Consider the following 20698-nt stretch of genomic DNA (forward strand, 5'->3'; position numbering starts at 1 on the left):
CTATGTATTTTTTTTTAAATATATATAAAGAAAGATATTTCTCTTGGAAAGTCCTGCTTTTATGTTTGTCTCTCAGGAGTCCATGGCTGAATTCTTCAATACCCAGATGAGACTTGCAGGACTGTCTCAAGCTCCCAGCAATCCTGTGCTCGCAGTGCAGATCAACCAGGACAAGAACTTTGCTTTCTTAGAGGTGAGACAATACAGATGTCACTCAGTAAAGTAGTCTGACAGAAATAGACTGCAATAGAATGATAAAGAATATAGGAATATATTCGTAAAGACAATAATAATGGTAGAGTGTTAATATTAGTAAAGTCACTTGAATTTCAAATGTAATTTAGTCCATAACACATGATGACATCGGAAGACAACCAAAGCTTTACGAAATCTAATGAAATGACGTTCAAAGCGCCAATGAGGGTGTGTTCACACTTGGCCGGTTTGGTTTGATTTAAACAAACTCTGGTGTGATTGCTCTGTAAGTGCGGTTCAAGTGTGAACGCTGCCATCCGAACAAACGGACCAGGACCTAACTTTTCAGAGTGTATCAGTCCACTTCCAAACAATCTCTGGTGCGGTTCGACTGAAATATGAATGTAACATTGACCAAAGACATCTAAACGAACCATCGTGATTTCACGATGCGACTCTAAAAAGGACCGAATGCTTAAGGATACCTGGGGTTCTTCTAAAATACTTAAATGGATGTATTAGAAGTTTCTGTGCAAAATGTATTTTTTGAAATGGTTCAGTTCAGTTTATCACTGCTGAATCTCAATCTGTAGAATCATAGAGCTACAATCATTTTTACTATAATTACACATCTATCATAATCAGAGCTTTAGACTATGAATGAGATCAGTGAATCAGGTCATTACATGATGATTACGTCATAATCAAAACTTAACCATCATGACCTGATCTTATTTTCTCTTGCTTTGCTTTATAAATACAAAGTTGCAGCAGCCAAGAGAAAATCTAATGTATTTTTGTGTGAAGATGTAGATGTCAAGGGTCAAGAGCCCAACTAAAGCAAACACTGATCATCATAACGGTGACTTACAGAAACATTCAATAAAACATCAACATCTAAACCTCTGTTAATTCTCAATAAGAACTTTTGTAGATGTATGAAATAAAGTCAAACTGGTTAATAATAAGTGTAATGGCTGGAAGTCAGTTGTAGTTGTGTTTCCTTTTCCTCCCCCTTCACATCTGTCACAATAATTACAATTTTTGTTTTACCCATGCCGTTCAAATAAACCATACATCTCACATATATCAACAGGGCATCTTGCTTTTTTATTATTTATTATGAATTTCTTAAATAATCAAACTTCAGCAACATAAGGGCAGCTGTCTTTCATTGTCTTTCCTTGCAACCGTCCCTCGTATCCAAAGGGGGGTGGAGCTGCGACGCGAGGAAAGGAAGTGAGGATGCACAAATAAGAAATGAGAAGCAACCCTGATTTTTCTCGTCATAGACAATATGGCGCTATGTTGACTATTACAGTTCGGTACAAGCAGGGACGCGGGAAGTGGGGGTGCTGCAGCACCCCCTGTTTTCACAGAATTGTAAATGCAATGCATATGTTAGTTCATTAAAATGTATTCATTTTTAGCATTTAGTCATTTATTTGTAATAAACACTTTAAGTGGGCTATTTAAAAATTGTTATATATGTTAAATTATGTTTTTAAAACATAAGCGCAGTGTGTATTGTGTGTGTGTCGAAATAATTTATCCGCAGCTGCAAAAAAAAAAAAAAAAAAACACAGTCAAAAACCCCACTGTTAGTGTTTTGTAAGGAACAGGCAAATATGTAAAATATAGCAGGAGACATTTTAATTGTTTACTAATAAAACAGTTTTTTTTTTATGTCAGTGTGGGCCATGAAGTTGACGAATCGCGATCTTCGCAGCGCCAGAGAGAAATGCGAGGAGCCGCACATTTCATACGAATTAGGCCTACATAAGCAGCGCAGTCTGTTTTCTTTCGTTTTGAATTGTTCTGCTTAAAAGTAGACATTTCAAGCTATCTATATGTCTCAGGTCTGTGAGGCGATAGGCTACCTTATAGGCCTACGCTGAGTTTCGGTTGATTATGAGACGAGCTCCAGGTTCGCCAGCGCCTCCGTGTCCTGATTATCTATTTTCTAATAGCCTTCTTATTTATTAAAACCAGACAATGTTTTGATGAAACATCGATTAAAATTAAGATACAATTAATACAAAACGAAATTAAATTTAAAGACAGGCTTTGTGCTTTCAGTTTGAGGTCTCTGTGAAAGTTTTAAAACATTCGTTTAGTGCCGCTTTGAGCGCTCACGTCCGTAGCTGAGAACTGTCTGTAACATGTTTTTGTCTTTTTTTTGTGAAATAAATTTCTAAAAAAATGCGACTTAGTCCAGTGCGACTTAAGCTATAGGCCTATATGTTTTTTCTTCCTCGTGACGCATTTTTTTGACTGATATGCGAGTCTGCGACTCTGGAGCGACTTATAAAATAGGCTACGGTAAGTGATTTATTATTTTTGTGCAAATGTCCCATAAAGTCCCATCCTTTAAGGATTAATTTATGTCCCGTTGACCGGTCCATTACGAATAAAAGCAGAATCAATAAAGTAAAAAATGTGATGTGCAGTCAGGTTTAAGTGTGTGCTATTTGAACAAGTGTTCTCACTGATACGTTTGTTGTGATACGCGGAGATTTGACGAGTTTTATAGTCTTGATATTGTTTCTTATTCAAAAGTGGTGACTGCCTTGGATGAAATCAACTGAAGATAAAATACATTACATCTCTCAAGATCTCATTAAACAACTCCACAAACAGCATTACCAGCTTCACTTATTACTAACCAGACTGACTTTATTTCTGTCAGACGTCTTCAGAAATTCTTATTGAGAATTAACAGAGGTTTAGATGTTGATTACTTATTTGAAAGTAATAGTTTGATTTGATGTTACCATTGTGGCGATCAGTGTGTGCTTTAGTCAGGCTCTTGACTTTTTAACATTAGTTTTTCTCTGGCAGCTGTGTCTGTTTGTTATGGTGAGAACAGCAAGAGAAAATATAATCAGATGCTGTAAGCCGATTGATGATACGAATATAGGCATTGTTATGTAGTGGTTTAACTCACTGATATTTTGTGTAAGGTTTGTACGGGTAGTATGTCATTCATTTTGTTTTATTGTTGTGAATCTACAGCAAGAGATCCAGCACAGTTTATTCAGAACATCAAATGATTTTTAAAACCCCATTTACACATGTTGGACTACTGAAAGTTGTATTCGCAAACAGACATCAAGAATCAGCATATGAATCTCAACAATGGTGACATGCTTCATGGTGCAATGCATTCTGGGTGCATCATACGAAACTTATCCATAGCTCCCAGAATGCATTGCACCATGAAGCATGTCACCATTGTTGAGATTCATATGCTGATTCTTGATATCTGTGTGTGAGTAAGATTAGGAGGAGCCCAAAATATGTAAGTGGTGTTAAAAATCATTTGACTTTCTGATTAAATTCTATTATTCTCTTGCTGTAGAATCACAACAATAAAACAAAATGAATATCATACTACCCGTATGAACCTCACACATAATCAATGAGCTAAGCCACTACATGATGATTATATTCTTATCATCAATCAGCATACAACACCTGATTACATTTTCTCTTGCTGTTCTCGCCATAACAAACAGACACAGCTGCCAGAGAAAAACTAGTGTTAAAAAGTCAAGATCCTGACTAAAGCACACACTGATCGCCACAATGGTAACATCAAATCAAACTATTACTTTCAAATAAGTAATCAACATCTAAACCTCTGTTAATTCTCAATAAGAATTTCTGAAGACGTCTGACATAAATAAAGTCAGTCTGGTTAGTAATAAGTGAAGCTGGTAATGCTGTTTGTGGAGTTGTTTAATGAGATCTTGAGAGATGTAATGTATTTTATCTTCAGGTGATTTCATCCAAGGCAGTGGCTGGAAGTAGTTCTTGTGTTTCTCTTTCCTTCAGTGATTATGCTTGTTAACAGCAGGTGTTCATCATTAATGCACTATCATTATTCAATCACTTAATTATCTCATTACCTCCAACACTGATTCAGTGTTACATTAAACAGCCTGTACTGTGCACACTAAGCAGTGTTCATTTCATCTGGGCAAACCCATGTGGGGCCTACATGGAAACCGAGGACAAAACTGGCTGGGTCCCAGTTAGATAGCCCAGGTCAAACCCATTTGGGCCCCACATGGCTGTGTTGGCTGGGTGGGCTACTCTAAGCTATTCCTGACTGAATCAGACTGTCTATCTTCCCCAGTTTCGATCAGTGGATGAAACCACTCAGGCCATGGCATTTGATGGCATTATCTTTCAAGGACAGTCGCTGAAGATCAGACGTCCACATGACTACCGCCCTCTTCCCGGTATCTCTGAGCAGCCCGCTTTTCATGTTCCAGGTCAAGACTTTTGCCATGTTTTACCTTTTCATGTGTTTTAGATCAGCAGACTATTAAACATTGTACAACTTTCTACAGGGCTTTTTCAAAATAAAGCGCCAGATTTACTAAACAGGGTGAATTAGCGTGAGACTGCAATCCCATATAAGCATCGACGGGACTGTAAATTTCTAAAGATGGTCTACTGTCAATGCACTAATTAAAGTACACAGACGCAAAAGCTTATTTCCATTACGACCAAAGAAATCTACCAAGAGCAGGAAATGCAATAAGGTCAGAAACAAAAATAATTGTTCACGCCTTTTCATCGCTAATTTCTCTCTGCCTGTCTTCATGACAGTGGTTTTTTAAAGGGGAGAGAGGGTTTGCGCTGCCCTGACGCAAGCTGTTATTAAATCTGGCCCAAAGTCTGCAATTTATGCACCACTGGCAACATCAAACAGAACTGCAATGGATTTCTTTGTATAGATTAGACATAACATCATTGGCTCAACTAATGGTGTCAGTTTGTGTTGGGATTAGTTGTTTTTCTGACACACCAAAGAAATATGCCATTGGTTGAGTCAGTAGGCTGCAAAAAGGGTTGAGTTTTGAATTCTTATTTTGAAGATATAGAAAACTGACTTAAACACAACCATTATTTTTTATGTTGCATTTTCCAGGGCATTAAAATCCTGTTGTCCTTGTTTTCAGGTGTTGTTTCCACAGTCGTACCGGACTCCCCTCATAAACTCTTCATTGGAGGTCTACCAAATTATCTCAATGATGATCAGGTACACTTTAACCTTGCTTCTCCATCAATTAATCAGTTATTAGGACCTAAGGTCAGTTGGTTGTGTACACTAGCAAAGAGTATCCCAATTTCTTATTGCCCATTCAAAATTGTGTTTGTCAGAATATATACATGTGTGGAAATAGTACATATTACTTTACTGACATACAGAAAGTCTGTAGCTGAAATCCCTTTAGTGTAACATCATCAGCCATGACACTTTTAATCTAACTGGTAGATCATTTTTTCATTTTTAAATGTTAAAACCACGTTGAAAGAGTGAAATGGATACATGTTGATATTTAGGCTCCGTTCACACTGCAAGCAAATGTGCCCATTTTACATTTTCTGCTCAAATTCATTCCAAATTGCAGACTATATTTAAAAAATATATATGATCATAGACCAAATTATTCCAAGGTTATAATGATTTTTGGCCAACCTTCATTCACCTTGGCCCGTATTGTTTTTGTTAACTAAAAATAAAAATAAAAATATTAAATGTGGTTAACTGAATAATATATACATATTAATATATAAAACTTAACCAAAAACTTACCTTAAAAACTTAAACGAAAATTAGAAAGCTAACTGCGACGGTAACTTAAAATCCTAAAATTACTGAAATGGAAACTGGAATTTAATTAATTAATTTTAAAAATGACAAAAACACAGAATAAAATAAATTAAAACTTAAAAGTTTAAAACTTAAAATATAAAAGTAAAAGCTAATTCAAAATATTAATAAATACTATAATATTGTAAAATAACATTGTTTTGTTGTCACTAGCCCTGTAAACTCTGTACTTTGTTTGCACTGATGAATATGTTTCATGTCAATATCTTGCAAAAATTGCGGCTATGTGTCAGTCATTGATGTGTTTGATTATTTGACCCAATCTTCTGACCCATGAAAAGAGCAATTGGTGGTGCAAGGAATATTCCAGTGTTCCTCAACCAGTGTGCCAAATGTCACCTTTTTACCATGCATTTTAATGGCTGACAATGCAGAAAAATGCTCACAAAATAAGAATATAATAAATAAATATGGTACAATAAGTGCCTCCACAAATGTAATATTTAACTTATAATATGCTATGATTATGTCCAAGTTATGTATTAGTTCAAATTTAAATAATCGCATGAATTCCGACTTGACTGGTCACACTGATGCAAACAAAATTGTAACTAAATTCGTATTTTTGCCCTTCACACTGTCATCCAAAAACAGATTTGAGGGATTTGGTCCACATTCAGCTGCAGTGTGAATATAGCTGATTAGATCTTTGATAGGACCCGTAATTACAGCAAATTTGCAGTTATATGTGCAGGTGAAGATGGAGTAAAGATAGAAGTCACACACCATATTTCATAAGTGCGCTTGCAGAAGTTTGTTGTTTCTATTGCAGACACAACCGAGGGGGTTTGGGTAATGGTGCACCTCATTGATCTAATTGGATTTTAGCTAACTAACTAATTTAATCAATTGGAGCTGAATGTACCCTGGTATTTATTTCATTCATATTCTCATATATTTTCTTTCTTGCAGTCGCTGTTACTGCTTTGAAACTCACAGCTCTTTCATTTTTTGTTCCCCCACTTTGTCCCCCAGCTAGGGGCCCGTAAGATCGTTAAGTCTGCGCTCATAATTTGTTCAGTAGTTCTGATCTACTGCTGCCATGCCAACATGTAACACAAGGCAAGTAAGACATTCAGTTCCTCACACGGATCACCTCCTGTCAGCAGGGACCCTCCCCTCGCTGTCCTCTCTCTTCCTTCACTCTCTCGGAGCGCGAACATCACTAAAGGGTCTTTGGGTAACTGGGTTGGGCTTTTGGAGGGCTGTGAATGTGAAATGTTTGGAACGTTTGGTTGAAGCAAATTCAGCTCTCTGCAATGTGCATATAAAACAAACGGGGAAGTGACTCACATTGATGTTAGACCACTTCATGTCTACCGTAGGGCTCATTTTGTCTGGTCTGAATGATTTGAAATTTGGAAAAGAAACCTTTTCAGAAACTTTGATTGTTAAAAAATGTTTTTATCATTACTGCATGCAAAGAAAGGACCTTTCTTTATGCACCTTTCTTACATTATTTTAAAGTGTCCCTATTATGCTTTTTATTATTGTCTTCCAAAAGAAAGAACCCGAATCTGAACCGCCAGAAACAAGTCGTCAATAATTACAGGCTTAATTCCTGCTCGAACCTTCGGTACGTCTGGAGTTAGAGTTTGGTTCATGCTGACAATTTTCTGCGCTGCAAAAGCAAAAGCACTTTTCATGCACTTCCAAAGGATAATTGCTCGCGCTCAAATTGATACGGCAAAACCGACACCATTTTTACTGTTCATATCACAGGCTACGTTTACATGCAACCAAATAAGTCGTTAGTAATCGGATTGACGGCTCAATCGGACTGAAAAGCCTTCATGTAAACACCTTAATCGATCCGATTTAGCTTGATCCGACTGAAATTTCGATCGGATTGAAAGGGGTGGTTTATTCCTTTTCTAATCCGATCGAGAGGACATGTGAACACTTGATCGGATTGAAAACCGAAACTGAAAGGACTGCGCATGTGCAATGACGCTGAAATAGCGTAATGACGTGTGACGTGCTGAACGAGCTATTGTTCCTGTTGAATAAAGTGTCTTATAAATGAGTGTCCCGTCGTTCTGAAATTCTCCTTTCGACTGGTTTTGGGCATTTTTACGACGTGACAAATACAGTGAGGAAAATAAGTATTTGAACACCCTGCTTTTTTGCAAGTTCTCCCACTTAGAAATCATGGAGGGGTCTGAAATTGTCATCGTAGGTGCATGTCCACTGTGAGAGACATAATCTAAAAAAAAAAATCCAGAAATCACAATGTATGATTTTTTAACTATTTATTTGTATGATACAGCTGCAAATAAGTATTTGAACACCTGAGAAAATCAATGTTAATATTTGGTACAGTAGCCTTTGTTTGCAATTACAGAGGTCAAACGTTTCCTGTAGTTTTTCACCAGGTTTGCACACACTGCAGGAGGGATTTTGGCCCACTCCTCCACACAGATCTTCTCTAGATCAGTCAGGTTCCTGGGCTGTCGCTGAGAAACACGGAGTTTGAGCTCCCTCCAAAGATTCTCTATTGGGTTTAGGTCTGGAGACTGGCTAGGCCATGCCAGAACCTTGATATGCTTCTTACAGAGCCACTCCTTGGTTATCCTGGCTGTGTGTTTCGGGTCATTGTCATGTCGGAAGACCCAGCCTCGACCCATCTTCAATGCTCTAACTGAGGGAAGGAGGTTGTTCCCCAAAATCTCGCAATACATGGCACCGGTCATCCTCTACTTAATACAGTGCAGTCGCCCTGTCCCATGTGCAGAAAAACACCCCCAAAGCATGATGCTACCACCCCCATGCTTCACAGTAGGGATGGTGTTCTTGGGATGGTACTCATCATTCTTCTTCCTCCAAACACGTTTAGTGGAATTATGACCAAAAAGTTCTATTTTGGTCTCATCTGACCACATGACTTTCTCCCATGACTCCTCTGGATCATCCTGGATTTTTTTTTTAGATTATGTCTCTCACAGTGGACATGCACCTACGATGACAATTTCAGACCCCTCCATGATTTCCAAGTGGGAGAACTTGCAAAATAGCAGGGTGTTCAAATACTTATTTTCCTCACTGTATAACACAACGGTTCATATGCTCATTTACTCTAAATTATGAACCAGAAATTATAAATGTTAAGTCTGCTGTTTAAAACAAATAAATAACCGATGTAGGAGAATAGTTAGTAGGCCTATGCGCAAACAGCTTGAAACTCTGTATATTCTGTGCGCATGTCAAAAAAACATATACTGATTTGAAGCTTGTGACATTTCACATGATTGCATGATCACATGATTAACGTTCATGTAAACACTACATTCAGATTCATCAACTGGAATATATTCAGTCCAATTGAAACAAAAGTTGTGCATGTCAACGTAGCCACTGTTTATCAGGTGCTGAGGAAGATTCAGATATGCTAATGGACGTTTGGTTTCCGAGCAGAGTAGACCAATTACAATTTCAGACACTGTGATGCTGCAATATATATTATGAGAATACAATTTTTATTGTATTTTTTCTGCCTCGGATGCATGTAAACCCGACCTCCAAAACAACATTAGCAACCTTTAAAATAGCATAACAGTGGCACTTTTGTATGTGACTGCTTTAAGAAATTGCGCTTTGTCATAGTCTAAACCAGGAGGGGCAGTTTGAAGGGGCGCTTACACTAGGCTTTGAGCATGTGAAATTCTTCAGACACTGCAATGGACGACATAAGACGTCGTCATATGACTCTTTTTACATTTTTCAAATCCTGTGACAGGTCATTCTTCTATTGGTCACACGTCTTCATGTTCCCCAAGCTTTGAAATGCATCAAAACCTTCACATGAATTAGTTTCTTGTGTTCCACATTTGCCAGTGGAACAAAAAGTGTAGTGTAACCGCCCCTTAAGACTGAGAAACACAACTGTAGTTACATTGAATAAACGTATAGCACAAATCATAATAATTATTGTAATATTGAGAAGGGCTGGAGTGAAGACCACTAGAATCGTCCCCTTCTGCATTCATAAAAAGAAGGGAAAATCAAGATAATGATGTTTTCTTGTGTTCAACATGTGTCATGGTGTGTCGATGTACTGCAGGAATAGAGCGCAACAGCTGACCTTTTCAGTGGCCTTGGTTTCAGAAGTATATTTTCTATTCATTTCTCCAGAGGGAGAAAATATATTTAATAAAGAGTAATGAAGCAAACAGACCAGCTCTATTACAGCCAGGGTCAGAAACTTTTCCATTAAGGGCCAATATTTGCCCCTTGTCCCCTGGAAGTGATTTCCAGAGACAACCTTTGTAAGGTTAATTTTTTATAATGACCTTATTAAATGTATCTGTGTTGCCTTTTATGTAAAATATGTAAATTTACCCAGTTACTTTAATCAGTCAACATACTAGTATCAACTGTTTTCAATCAAATTTAATTAACATAAACATAGGTCATATGCAAAGGCGGAACAAAAGCTGCGTCTGACATGACATTTATGTTTATTTACACAGATGGCTTAAAAGTGGCATAAATGTATTTACACGACAGTTGCATAATGTAAAAAAACAGGATCTCGTGTCATGGTAGCGCTGCAATATTATGACAAAAATTATTATTGATTGATATTAATATGTGTTGAAAAACGTTCTTGCCAGAACCATTTATGAATATATTAGTTTATTGCTTTTTGTGCAGTAGAAAATCAATACTTCACATTGATTATTTCAGTAGCATAAAAAACAAAACGGCTATTCAAACCAAGAATGGATTATTTACAGAAGTGAGCAAAGAAGGGGTCCCATCACTGACACCATGACTTCTGTCAAAATATCCCGTTATAATCACTGAAGCTGTCTTCACTTCAGAACTAATCTCTTACTAACATTGTATCTGCACTTTGTTGTTTATGATGAGAGAATTCACGAGAGTGCAGAATTCAGCGCACTAACGAAACTCCAGCGTAATTAGCGGTGACTAATCTGAACACCTCTGATTGGCTGTTGCATTCATAAACTCAACAGAAACGTGTGTGATTGGTTATAACGCGAGAGCTGTAATAGATTTAGTTTCATTGTGTAAGGCCATATTTTTGCCCCCTTATCTTGAATTTGGGTTGTTATTTTATTTTTATTTTGGTGTCATTCTTGGCACAAGCTTCTTAATTTCTGACCCTGATTACATGATTACTTTAAACAAAGTCCCCCTGTAGTCAATTATTGTATCCCTTAAAACTCATCTTTGATCACCAAAATTACATATTTCAAATTTATTCATGCCTTAAAATATCTTGAATGTAACTCGACACCCTTGCCTCATTTAGTATGCGCGGTTCTATGAATATGTAAATGAGCCCCGCCTCCACTTACTCTAACCAGCTCAGAGATCCACTCGTTGACGATCACACGTTGATCTGATTGGTCACAAGGTGGTTTGTGACGTCAGAAACACCGGCGATTTCAAAGCGTGTCTTTGATTCACTGCGGTTTTAAGGAGAAAATATTCAGCAATGGTGTCGACTTATGAATTTGCACATGATTTGTCTTAAAGCATATTAAAAACACCACACAGACATATAAACAACATTAAAAGCTTGATTTTCACCACAGGGGGACTTTTAAACCTAAAAGTCAGTATACAAAAGTATAATACTGTATAATAACGTCTTTATGAGGGAATGAAGTTCAACATTTTGAATCATGTAATCATGAGCTTATGCAGTTTTATCCATTATTGTTTAAAAAAATCTCTATTTCTCTTTGGAGACAGTGAATGAGATTTTAACTCCCAGAAGCTACTGTTGCGCTCTATTTGACCTGCCATCTTGTACACCCCCATCATGGGTTCACTGGACAGGATTGGGTAGGATTTGAGCTTTCTGCTGCTGTTGTGTTCACATACCTGTGCGTCCTCGACTGTTGTGCAGGTTAAAGAGCTCCTGACATCATTCGGTCCTCTCAAAGCCTTCAACCTTGTGAAAGACAGTGCCACATCACTGTCCAAAGGCTATGCTTTCTGTGAATATGTGGATATCAGCGCGACTGACCAGGTCAGTCAATTCAGGTTTAAGTATCAAAGGAACACATCCTCTTAGTTTACATGGATCATTATTGGTTAATGCACATAGATTATTGAAAAGTGAAGTCAAAATGAATCTCATAAAACATGTCAAGGACATAATATACGGGTTATATTTCATCCCAAATGTCAAAGACATATATATATATATATTTAGCTAATTATTTGTTTATTACATATCAAGGAAACAGGGACTCTACACTGATGAGCCAAAACATTATGACCAAACATGAGGTGAAGCGAATATCGGTGATCATCTCCTAACAAGGCCACATATTAAGGTCTGGGTAGATTAGATGGTTAGCAAACAATCAGTTCTCTTAATCAACATGTTGGATAAAGGAGGAATGGGCAGGAATTAAGATGTGAGTGACTTTGACAAGGGCCAAATTGTTAGGGCAAGGCGATTGAGTCAGAGTATTTCTGAAACGGCAAGGCTTGTGGGTTGCTCCCAGTCAGCAGTGATGTGAATTTACCAACAGTGGTCCAAGCAGGGACAAACCACAAATCGTTGACATGGTGTTGGGCGCCCAAGGCTCATTGAAGCACGAGGGCAACAAATGCTATTCTGTCTGGTCTGAGCCAACAGAAGATCTACTGTGGTACCAGAAGTGACTCAAAATTGTAATGATGGTTATGGGAGTAATGTGTCACAACACACAGTGCATCTGCTGCATATGAGACTGTGTAGCTGCAGACCAATCATAGTGCCTATATGACCCCTGTCCATCGCCGAAAGTGCCTACATTGGGCACGCGAGCGTTCCTGACAATGGTGTTCCCTGGTGGAAGTGGCCTCTTTCAGCAGGATAATGCACCCTGCCACACATTGTTCAGGAATGGTTTGAGAAACATGATGAAGAGTTCAAGGTATTGCCCTGGACTCCAAAAAACAGTTGCGGAAGACCAACATCATATTAGGCAGGTTGTCATAATGTTTTGGCTCATCTGTGTGTATATATATATATATATATATATATATATATATATATTTTTTTTATTATTAACTTTTTTATTTTGTTTTACAGTTTACTGTTTACACAAAACCATTTTGAACTGAAAGCATAAAACTTTTTATGTGTTTTGGCCGTTCGTTTACACGACAGCAGCGTTTTGGGAGCCTGAAAATGCAAAGTTTTGAAAACGGGTTTCGAAGTGCACGTTTTTAAAACCGGTCTCTGTGTAAACAACAAAAATGTGAATCTCTGAAGACGATGACGTCATGCACATGCGTATTATTTTCAGTCTATAGACCTGATGTAGCCCCGCCCCTTTTCAGCGCTGCGCTCGTTGTCTTTTGACTTCCGGTCTGTATTTTCACAGCGAATTTTGCGTGTTTATTAATGAACGGCTCGTTTTAAAATCTTCCCGGTCGACTGACATTTGTTAAGTCATCTGCTTTAAACATTACAGTCCTCATGATAACTTTCGTTAACTTTACATTAAGTAAATCCACTTCAAAAGTTAATTACTCCTGGACAGCAATGCCATAGAAATATACAGAGCGACCGCAAAAATGGAAGTTAAAAGACAATATTCTAAAGATGGCAGTGCCCTCGTTTCTCTGTACGTGGAGAACTCAAAGTAAAAACTTCTCAGTTTTAAGCATATCGTTGTCGTGTAAACGTACCCTAAGACTATTATGTTAAGGATGGTCAATGATAGGTCAAAAATGTCTTAAATGTCTTTGTGAGATTGACTCAGATAGCGGTTGTGTGTTGTTCAGGCAGTAGCTGGATTACATGGCATGCAGCTCGGCGATAAAAAGCTCATCGTCCAGAGGGCAAGTGTGGGCGCCAAGAATGCCAATCCTGTAAGTTCCAGCCCTCCACACTTCAGCACAGCAGTTCATGAATGTCTTATTATTTTTGCCATAACAGCTGGCCATTATTGACAAGAACAATGAAGCTGTGTACTTATATGGCCATCTTCAAGCTCTCAGTTGTGTCAGAGGTGCAGTCTCGCATTATGTCTTCATCGCATGCAGACTGCTGTGGTAGAGACGCCAGTCACGCTCCAGGTCCCGGGACTGCAGCGGGTGCAGAACTCCGGCCTGCCCACCGAGGTGTTGTGTCTGCTGAACATGGTCATGCCGGAGGAGCTGCTGGACGACGAGGACTATGAGGAGATCCTGGAGGACATCCGTGAGGAGTGCTGCAAGTACGGCACAGTGCGCTCTATCGAGATCCCGAGGCCGGTGGATGGTGTGGAGGTGCCAGGCTGTGGGAAGGTGATGAGTGCCTTCAAGAGTAGGAAATAACCTGAAAACTATCTGTCCATTCACATAATCAATATTCCCCAACCAAACCTTTACCATGGTCAGATTTTAATAGGATTCGAGGAATAGTTCAGCTCTTCAGTGAATTAAAATTCTGCCATTATTTACTTACCCTGTTATTTTATAAATGAGCACATATTGGATATTTATAAAAAAATAAAAATAATACATATAGCTTTGGAACAGCATGAAGATTTAAAAATGGTGACAAAATGTACATTTTGAGCGAATTCGAATTGTAATTTTATTAGATTTTTTCATTTATTACTGAGGCTGCATTGCTTCTGTTTACACTGTTCTCATCATTGTAGTTATTCTTAATACAGGATTATTATTAAGTAAAACTAAAACCATTAAAAAAAAAAATTCTTACTTGAAATAAAATAAGCATTAACTGAAATAACACAAAATATTAAAAACTTATTTACTTTAGGGTAGTTGCCACGGCAACATTTCTCATTTTCGTTTATTTGAACTTGATGTACTAAAAATAATTAAAGCTAAATCTGAAATAAAATAAAAACTATATAGACATTTAAACATCAACAAAAAATGAATAAAAAGACAAAAACACAACAAAATTACTTAACATTACAAACTAAAAACCTAAAATTACTTAACATTACAAACTAAAAACCTAAAATTACTTAACATTACAAACTAAAAACCTAAAATTACTTAACATTAAAAATTAAATGTTACTTTACATTAAAAATATGAAAATAAAAACTTACTTATTAAAAATTACTGTAAAACTCAGAGTAACTTTCTGCCAATTTTGGTTGCCAGTAAGATTGTAAATTAACAAAAGTACCATAAATCATCAACTACAATTGTACTGTAAAAGCACAGCACAACTGCGAAAGCAGCAAAACAAGATCAGCTGTTAATTTACAGTTCTTTACTGTAATTTTATTTATAGTATGTTACCGTTATAATACCATGCACTGAATTAACTCAGGAAACTGACTGTCTTCAATTGCCATTTATATAAATATAAAATATTTGTACTTTGGTAATAATTAGTACTGTTAATTTATTTCATTTGAGTGCACAAAAAAAAAAAAAAAAATTAGTGAAGCTAAATGATTAAAACTAACGCGAATCCCTGCTAGCAAACAAACGCACTCATGCATGTGCTAATGCAGTTAGCAAAGAGATTATCACTGAATTGGCAACTCAAAATATTAACGAAAACTATAATAGTATCTCAATAATGCTGTTTTAATACTTCTCAATACTTATTCATACTCCAAGGCTTGTCTTATAGCGGTAGTTTCTCTCTGTTGCAGATTTTCGTGGAGTACGTCTCTGCTGCTGAATGCCAGAAGGCCATGCAAGCGCTGACGGGACGCAAGTTTGCTAACCGCGTGGTGGTCACCAAATACTACGATCCAGACATGTATCACAGACATGAGTTCTGAGGGCAGAGAGAGAGAGAGAACGCACCATCTGAGTGTGACGATTTAATGAGCTGTATGTAGTTTTACACTTGTCATCTTCTACTTTGACTTCTCAATTACTTTTCCTTATTGAAAAAAAAATTTGATCTGAGTAGCCATGTAGAAATAACTGAGTCATTTAGTACAGCAGTGTCAAGCAATCTCTTCCATGTTAAGGGCTGTTCACACATATGGTGATTTACAGTAGTCACTCATTTTCAATGAGAATTGGTGATTTCCAAAATCAAGCGGGCATTAGGCAACGTGATGTGATGTGTGCGTGTCCGGGAGGGTTTAGTTTTATGCAAATGACAACTGACAAACTACAACTAGGAGTGAAGGCATTAGAGCACATGTGATTTGTCTTGTGTGAGAGAGAGGAAAGGAGCGATTTTACTGTTCTGTACACTCTCAGAGAAGGTACACCTTTGTACTTTATTTACCCCTTAAGGGGGCAGATTGGTACCTTAAAGGTACATATTAGTACCTTTTGAAAGGGAAAACTGGCAGTAATTGTTTAGACGAATTGAGTGAGTTTGGTTCATGCAAACAATAATCTTGTTTAAATTACGAATTATGCATTAAAGCCTATATATAAATAACATTTACAATATACATATACCCTTCTAAAAGAAAGGATTAATTAGCAATTGAGCACTGAGTAGGAATGACCAAATATACTGCCACTCGATGAGCTGATGAAATCACTGTATGTGTGAACGTAAATCCTGCAGCAGTGTATGACAAAACATCTAGTTGGCCCCGCCCACAGTGAAACCTCATTGGTCCAAAATCCTGCTTCAATTACCTGTGTTTGAAACATCAGATTTGCTCTATTTGACTGTGATTTTGAGGCTTTGTGAGAACAGACATATCACTCGACACCTGAAACTTATCATGTTGTGCCTATACTTAGAACAAAGAATATCAGAATATAACATGATTCTCAGACTAGAGATTGTTTTGTGTGTCTTTGTATTAACCTGAAGCTAAATGCTAACTTCAAACAACACTGAACACTGCAAACACACAACTCAGATGCATTACATGCTCTTTAACATAGACATTGACCGCGTTTTGTTAGGAACAGAGCTTCTGCGTCATACTAATGACAGCTTATTCATGTTACTGTCTTTTTTTAACTTAAAAACAAAAAAAAATCTAATATTTAAGTCAACAAATGCCTCCATGATGTATTATATTATATTAATTATATTATATTATTATAATAAATATATTGCTGTTTTTCTTTCCACATTATACTGAGAATTATTATTATTATTTTTTTTTTTTTTGATTAAGGTAATAAGCAAATATGCTATTATCATGAAAATATTGTCACAATGCCAGAAAAAGGCAGAAATTAATGTATTTATTTTGTTTCTTTTTGGGCTGAAATATGATCCAAGAGTGTTCTTGACAGGTTTTATGAAATTCACTGGTAAATTGTTGAAATACTGCTAATAGATACAGTATGTTAATGCTGTAAAGCTGCATATTTGCACATGTGTTTCTTTGTACAGTATAATCCTTAAAGATTGACGGATGAGATTTTATATCATGTTTCAATATTCTTCAAAACAACATGGGCTGCCCTGAACCGATTTTTATGCCAGAATGTATTGGTTCTCATTGTAAAAATGCAAAAAAGGCTGAAATGTCTTCAAAGATGTGAGAACAGATAACATTTAACCAAGAAAACAGCCTGTTTCTCCCTATCATGATGAAAGCAAAAGCCGTGACAGAAATACTTAACAGTATCTGCTGTGGAAAGATGATCCAACAGAGCAGTTTTCGCTCTTATATCTCATTCTTAAGAAGCCAATGTGTCAGTCAGACGATGACTTGTAAAATAGAGACACATACAATAATCCTCCATCATTTCACTTTAAGCTAAAATGTGCCTCAATAGCTCTTTTTCTTTGGCTAGTGCTGCCTTGCCTTCAATAAATGACATGATCTTTAGTGCTGTCTCTCTGTTGAGTGTAGGTTGTTGTGCTCCGTGGTACTGAAGTCCAATTAAGTCTGAAATACACTACTCAACCTTTAAAAACTGAACAGATTGCAAAAACACTAGGAAACATAGACTTGCCAACTTTGTCAAATGTTACAGAGGAAAAACGTCCATTGCACTGAGGATCTGACACTACCACTTTCACAACAAACTCGTGCGGAAATGTGCCTTGTTTCTAGGAGATGTTGGACAAATTAAAACAATAGTTCTGAAATTGTGTTCCAAAATCGGCTCAAAATTTAAACCATGTTTAATCTTTTCCGACTGGATGGGACTGAGCCCCTATGGAAGGAAAAAAATCGATTTAAAGGCACTATGCAGTTTCCGTTTTTGTCAAACAGCGACCCCTAGAGTCGCTGTGGAGTACTTGTATTTAAATACGTTTCTTGTTTTCTTTTCCTTTACTCTTCTGACCGCGCTTTCTTCGTTTTCTTCGTCGACTCTGCCATGATTCACATCTGAAATGCGTGCTAGTGTCTTCCATAGCGGCCGCTTCATATGTTGTTGATGTAAGTGACGTCGTGCCGTAAAGCAAGTCGCTATCGGGATGATTTGCCTCTACTATGAGTTCGTTTACCATCGAAATGACTTCGAAGCTGTTATATTAAAGGTGCAATGCGCAACATTTCATGTTAAAAATACCCGTTTTTCTAACCCATACATGCTTAAAAAATTGCCTGATGGGCTGAATGAGCCCTTCTCTGATCACTGCGATTGCCTCTATAATCCTGTACAGTAAAATAAATAAGAGGGATTCGGGACGGAATGAGCGTGCACACCTCTGGTTGCAGTTTCGCTTGTCGCCAGAGGGGGCATAGTTCTGCAAAAACTCAGAGACTTGCGCAGTGCACCTTTAAGGTACAAATCTTGCATAGTGTGCCTTTAATGCTTTTGCGTTCTCTTTTTAAAAAAAATTCTGCATTCCCCCCCAAGAAACTTTGCCTTCGCTCACAAAAACTTTTGCCTTTCCCCAGGGGAGAGAAAAAAAAAAGCATTGACATATAATATTTGGGACGGAGCCATATATCGCAGTTTTCTGTGAAATCCGTCAACTCCAGCTGACCGATATCTGCAGCCCGGCTCTAAATTTGGCTGTGTTGACTCATCCTGACTGTAATTCAGGGGAAAGATCATGATGTTTCGTGCTTTTACCTCCCCAGCTGCAGTGAGTCATGAGAAGACATCAGACTCGAGAGTGAGTCATGAGGAGAGATTACGTGTAAATATATTTAAAATAAAATGAGATCAGATCAATAATGTTTATTCACACTGAGATATCTGTTTGATCCTTGCAACAACAACAAAAAATCAGTTGTGTGCTGCTTTGTTGAATCTAAATTGAGCATTTTTATGATTGGCAATATTTGTCTTGAAATAATCCGTCTTAGTGTTTCGGCATCCTTCACTGAGGCCTGTACTGCAGTGTTTGAGTCCACCAGGAGGTGGCGCCCTGCTCTGGCTGTGTTTGTCCCCTGCTCTCTGTGTCACGTCTCTCACTGTGTCACAATATGCTGTCCCAAGGCTTCTCAGTCTTTACGGCACAGCAGTTCAGCGGCTCTGGCATTCACACACCAAACCTGTCAGCGGCAGATGGTCGGCGGCGTAGCTTCGAGATGCTTTCACAAATGTCAAGGCTTTCAGACTTTAAGTATTTTGTGTTTCGGGTCACATTTATTTACAATAATCACAATGCAGATTGTTTCAAAGCAGCTTTCGCAGTAATGAACAGGAAAATAACAGTCAATGTTGCAAAATTCATCACTAATTAAACAACTTCAATTTCAGCTCCAAAGCAGCCCTATAAGACAATAGTGACATTGCATTGATTTCCCCTAAATGATAAAGATAATGATTGCTCTCTTCTAAAATTAAAAGTATAACAATAATAATCCCTAACTGGTTTGCTTTTTTAACTGGTTTAAACAGATGGTTGACTCAAAAATGAAAATTCTGTCATTATTTGCTCACCCTCATGTCGATCCAAACCTTTATTACTTCCTTTCTTCTGTGCAACACAATTTTTTTTTCTTTTTTTTTAAGAAATGTCTCAATGTTTTATTTATCAACATTCTTCAGAACATCTTTCATGTTCCACAGAATAAAAGAAATGCATACAGGTTTGGAACGACAGGAGCAGTGTTGATGGTAACGTATTACAAGTAGCGTGACTTAAGTAATCAGATTTGACTTTTTCCAAGTAACTAGTAAAGCAACACATTACATTTAAATTTACCACAAAATATCTGAGTTACTTTTTCAAATAAGTAATGCAAGTTACTTTGTTTTCCCATTTAATGACTGACAGCTCTCCTGTCTCCATGTTGACAGAAATCGTGAGTGTGGTGGTGTGTGCGCTGAATGTAAACATGATAGTTATTTTAGTTTTAGACTAAAGCCCTATTCGCACTGGATTAGTATTAATTGTGAGCAGGCATTTACTCATCACAAAAACAGATTCAGTATTCCTCAAAATGAATAAAAACTGAAATGCAAAGTCAGAATATTTTTCAAAACCTGCAATAATGAAATGTTTTAAATTACACACGTATACTTTATGTATTCAATCTCACTTTATTAACCAGTTGTCTTTGCTGCTGACCTTCGATGATCCAATGTGACCATACTAATAAGAAGAAATTACTTTAACTGAACATCACATTTGTGTTTCATTGTTTGTTTTTGTTGCTGAAGAGTGTTAAAGGGATATTTCACCTGGAAATGAAAATTCTGTCAGTAATTACTCGCCCTCATGTTGTTCCAACCCCGTAAGACCTTCGTTCATCATCGGAACACAAATTAAGATATTTTTGATTAAATCTGAGAGCTGGATCACTCCTCCATAGGCTTCTAATGGATTGGAACTTGCTGGCCCAGAAAAGTTATTAAACACATCGTTAATATAGTCCAAGTGACTACACTGGCTCAATCTTAAGTTTATCAAGCGACGAGAATACTTTTTGTGCGAAAAAAAAAAAAGAGACTTTATTCCACTATTCATTTCCTTCTCTCTGGGCCTCGAGTGAGTTCACGTAGTAAAACAGCGCAGCG

General features: G+C 37.3%; 1 protein-coding gene across 1 annotated transcript in view; it reads left to right on the forward strand.

Annotated features, from left to right (window-relative positions):
• Positions 1-17568, forward strand: part of LOC311295714 (splicing factor U2AF 65 kDa subunit-like) — a 23993-nt gene extending 6425 nt beyond the window's left edge. The window contains exons 5-11 of the mRNA XM_084417201.1: positions 77-193; positions 4337-4475; positions 5169-5248; positions 11766-11888; positions 13643-13729; positions 13904-14146; positions 15487-17568. Of these exons, the coding sequence (XP_084273327.1) occupies positions 77-193; positions 4337-4475; positions 5169-5248; positions 11766-11888; positions 13643-13729; positions 13904-14146; positions 15487-15618 (921 nt within the window). The 3' untranslated portion in view covers positions 15619-17568. The remainder of the gene's footprint in view (positions 1-76; positions 194-4336; positions 4476-5168; positions 5249-11765; positions 11889-13642; positions 13730-13903; positions 14147-15486) is intronic.
• Positions 17569-20698: the final 3130 nt, after the last annotated feature.

The sequence above is a fragment of the Rutilus rutilus genome (genome assembly GCF_951802725.1).
Source record: "Rutilus rutilus genome assembly, chromosome: 1".
In the NCBI taxonomy this organism is placed as follows: domain Eukaryota; kingdom Metazoa; phylum Chordata; class Actinopteri; order Cypriniformes; family Leuciscidae; genus Rutilus; species Rutilus rutilus.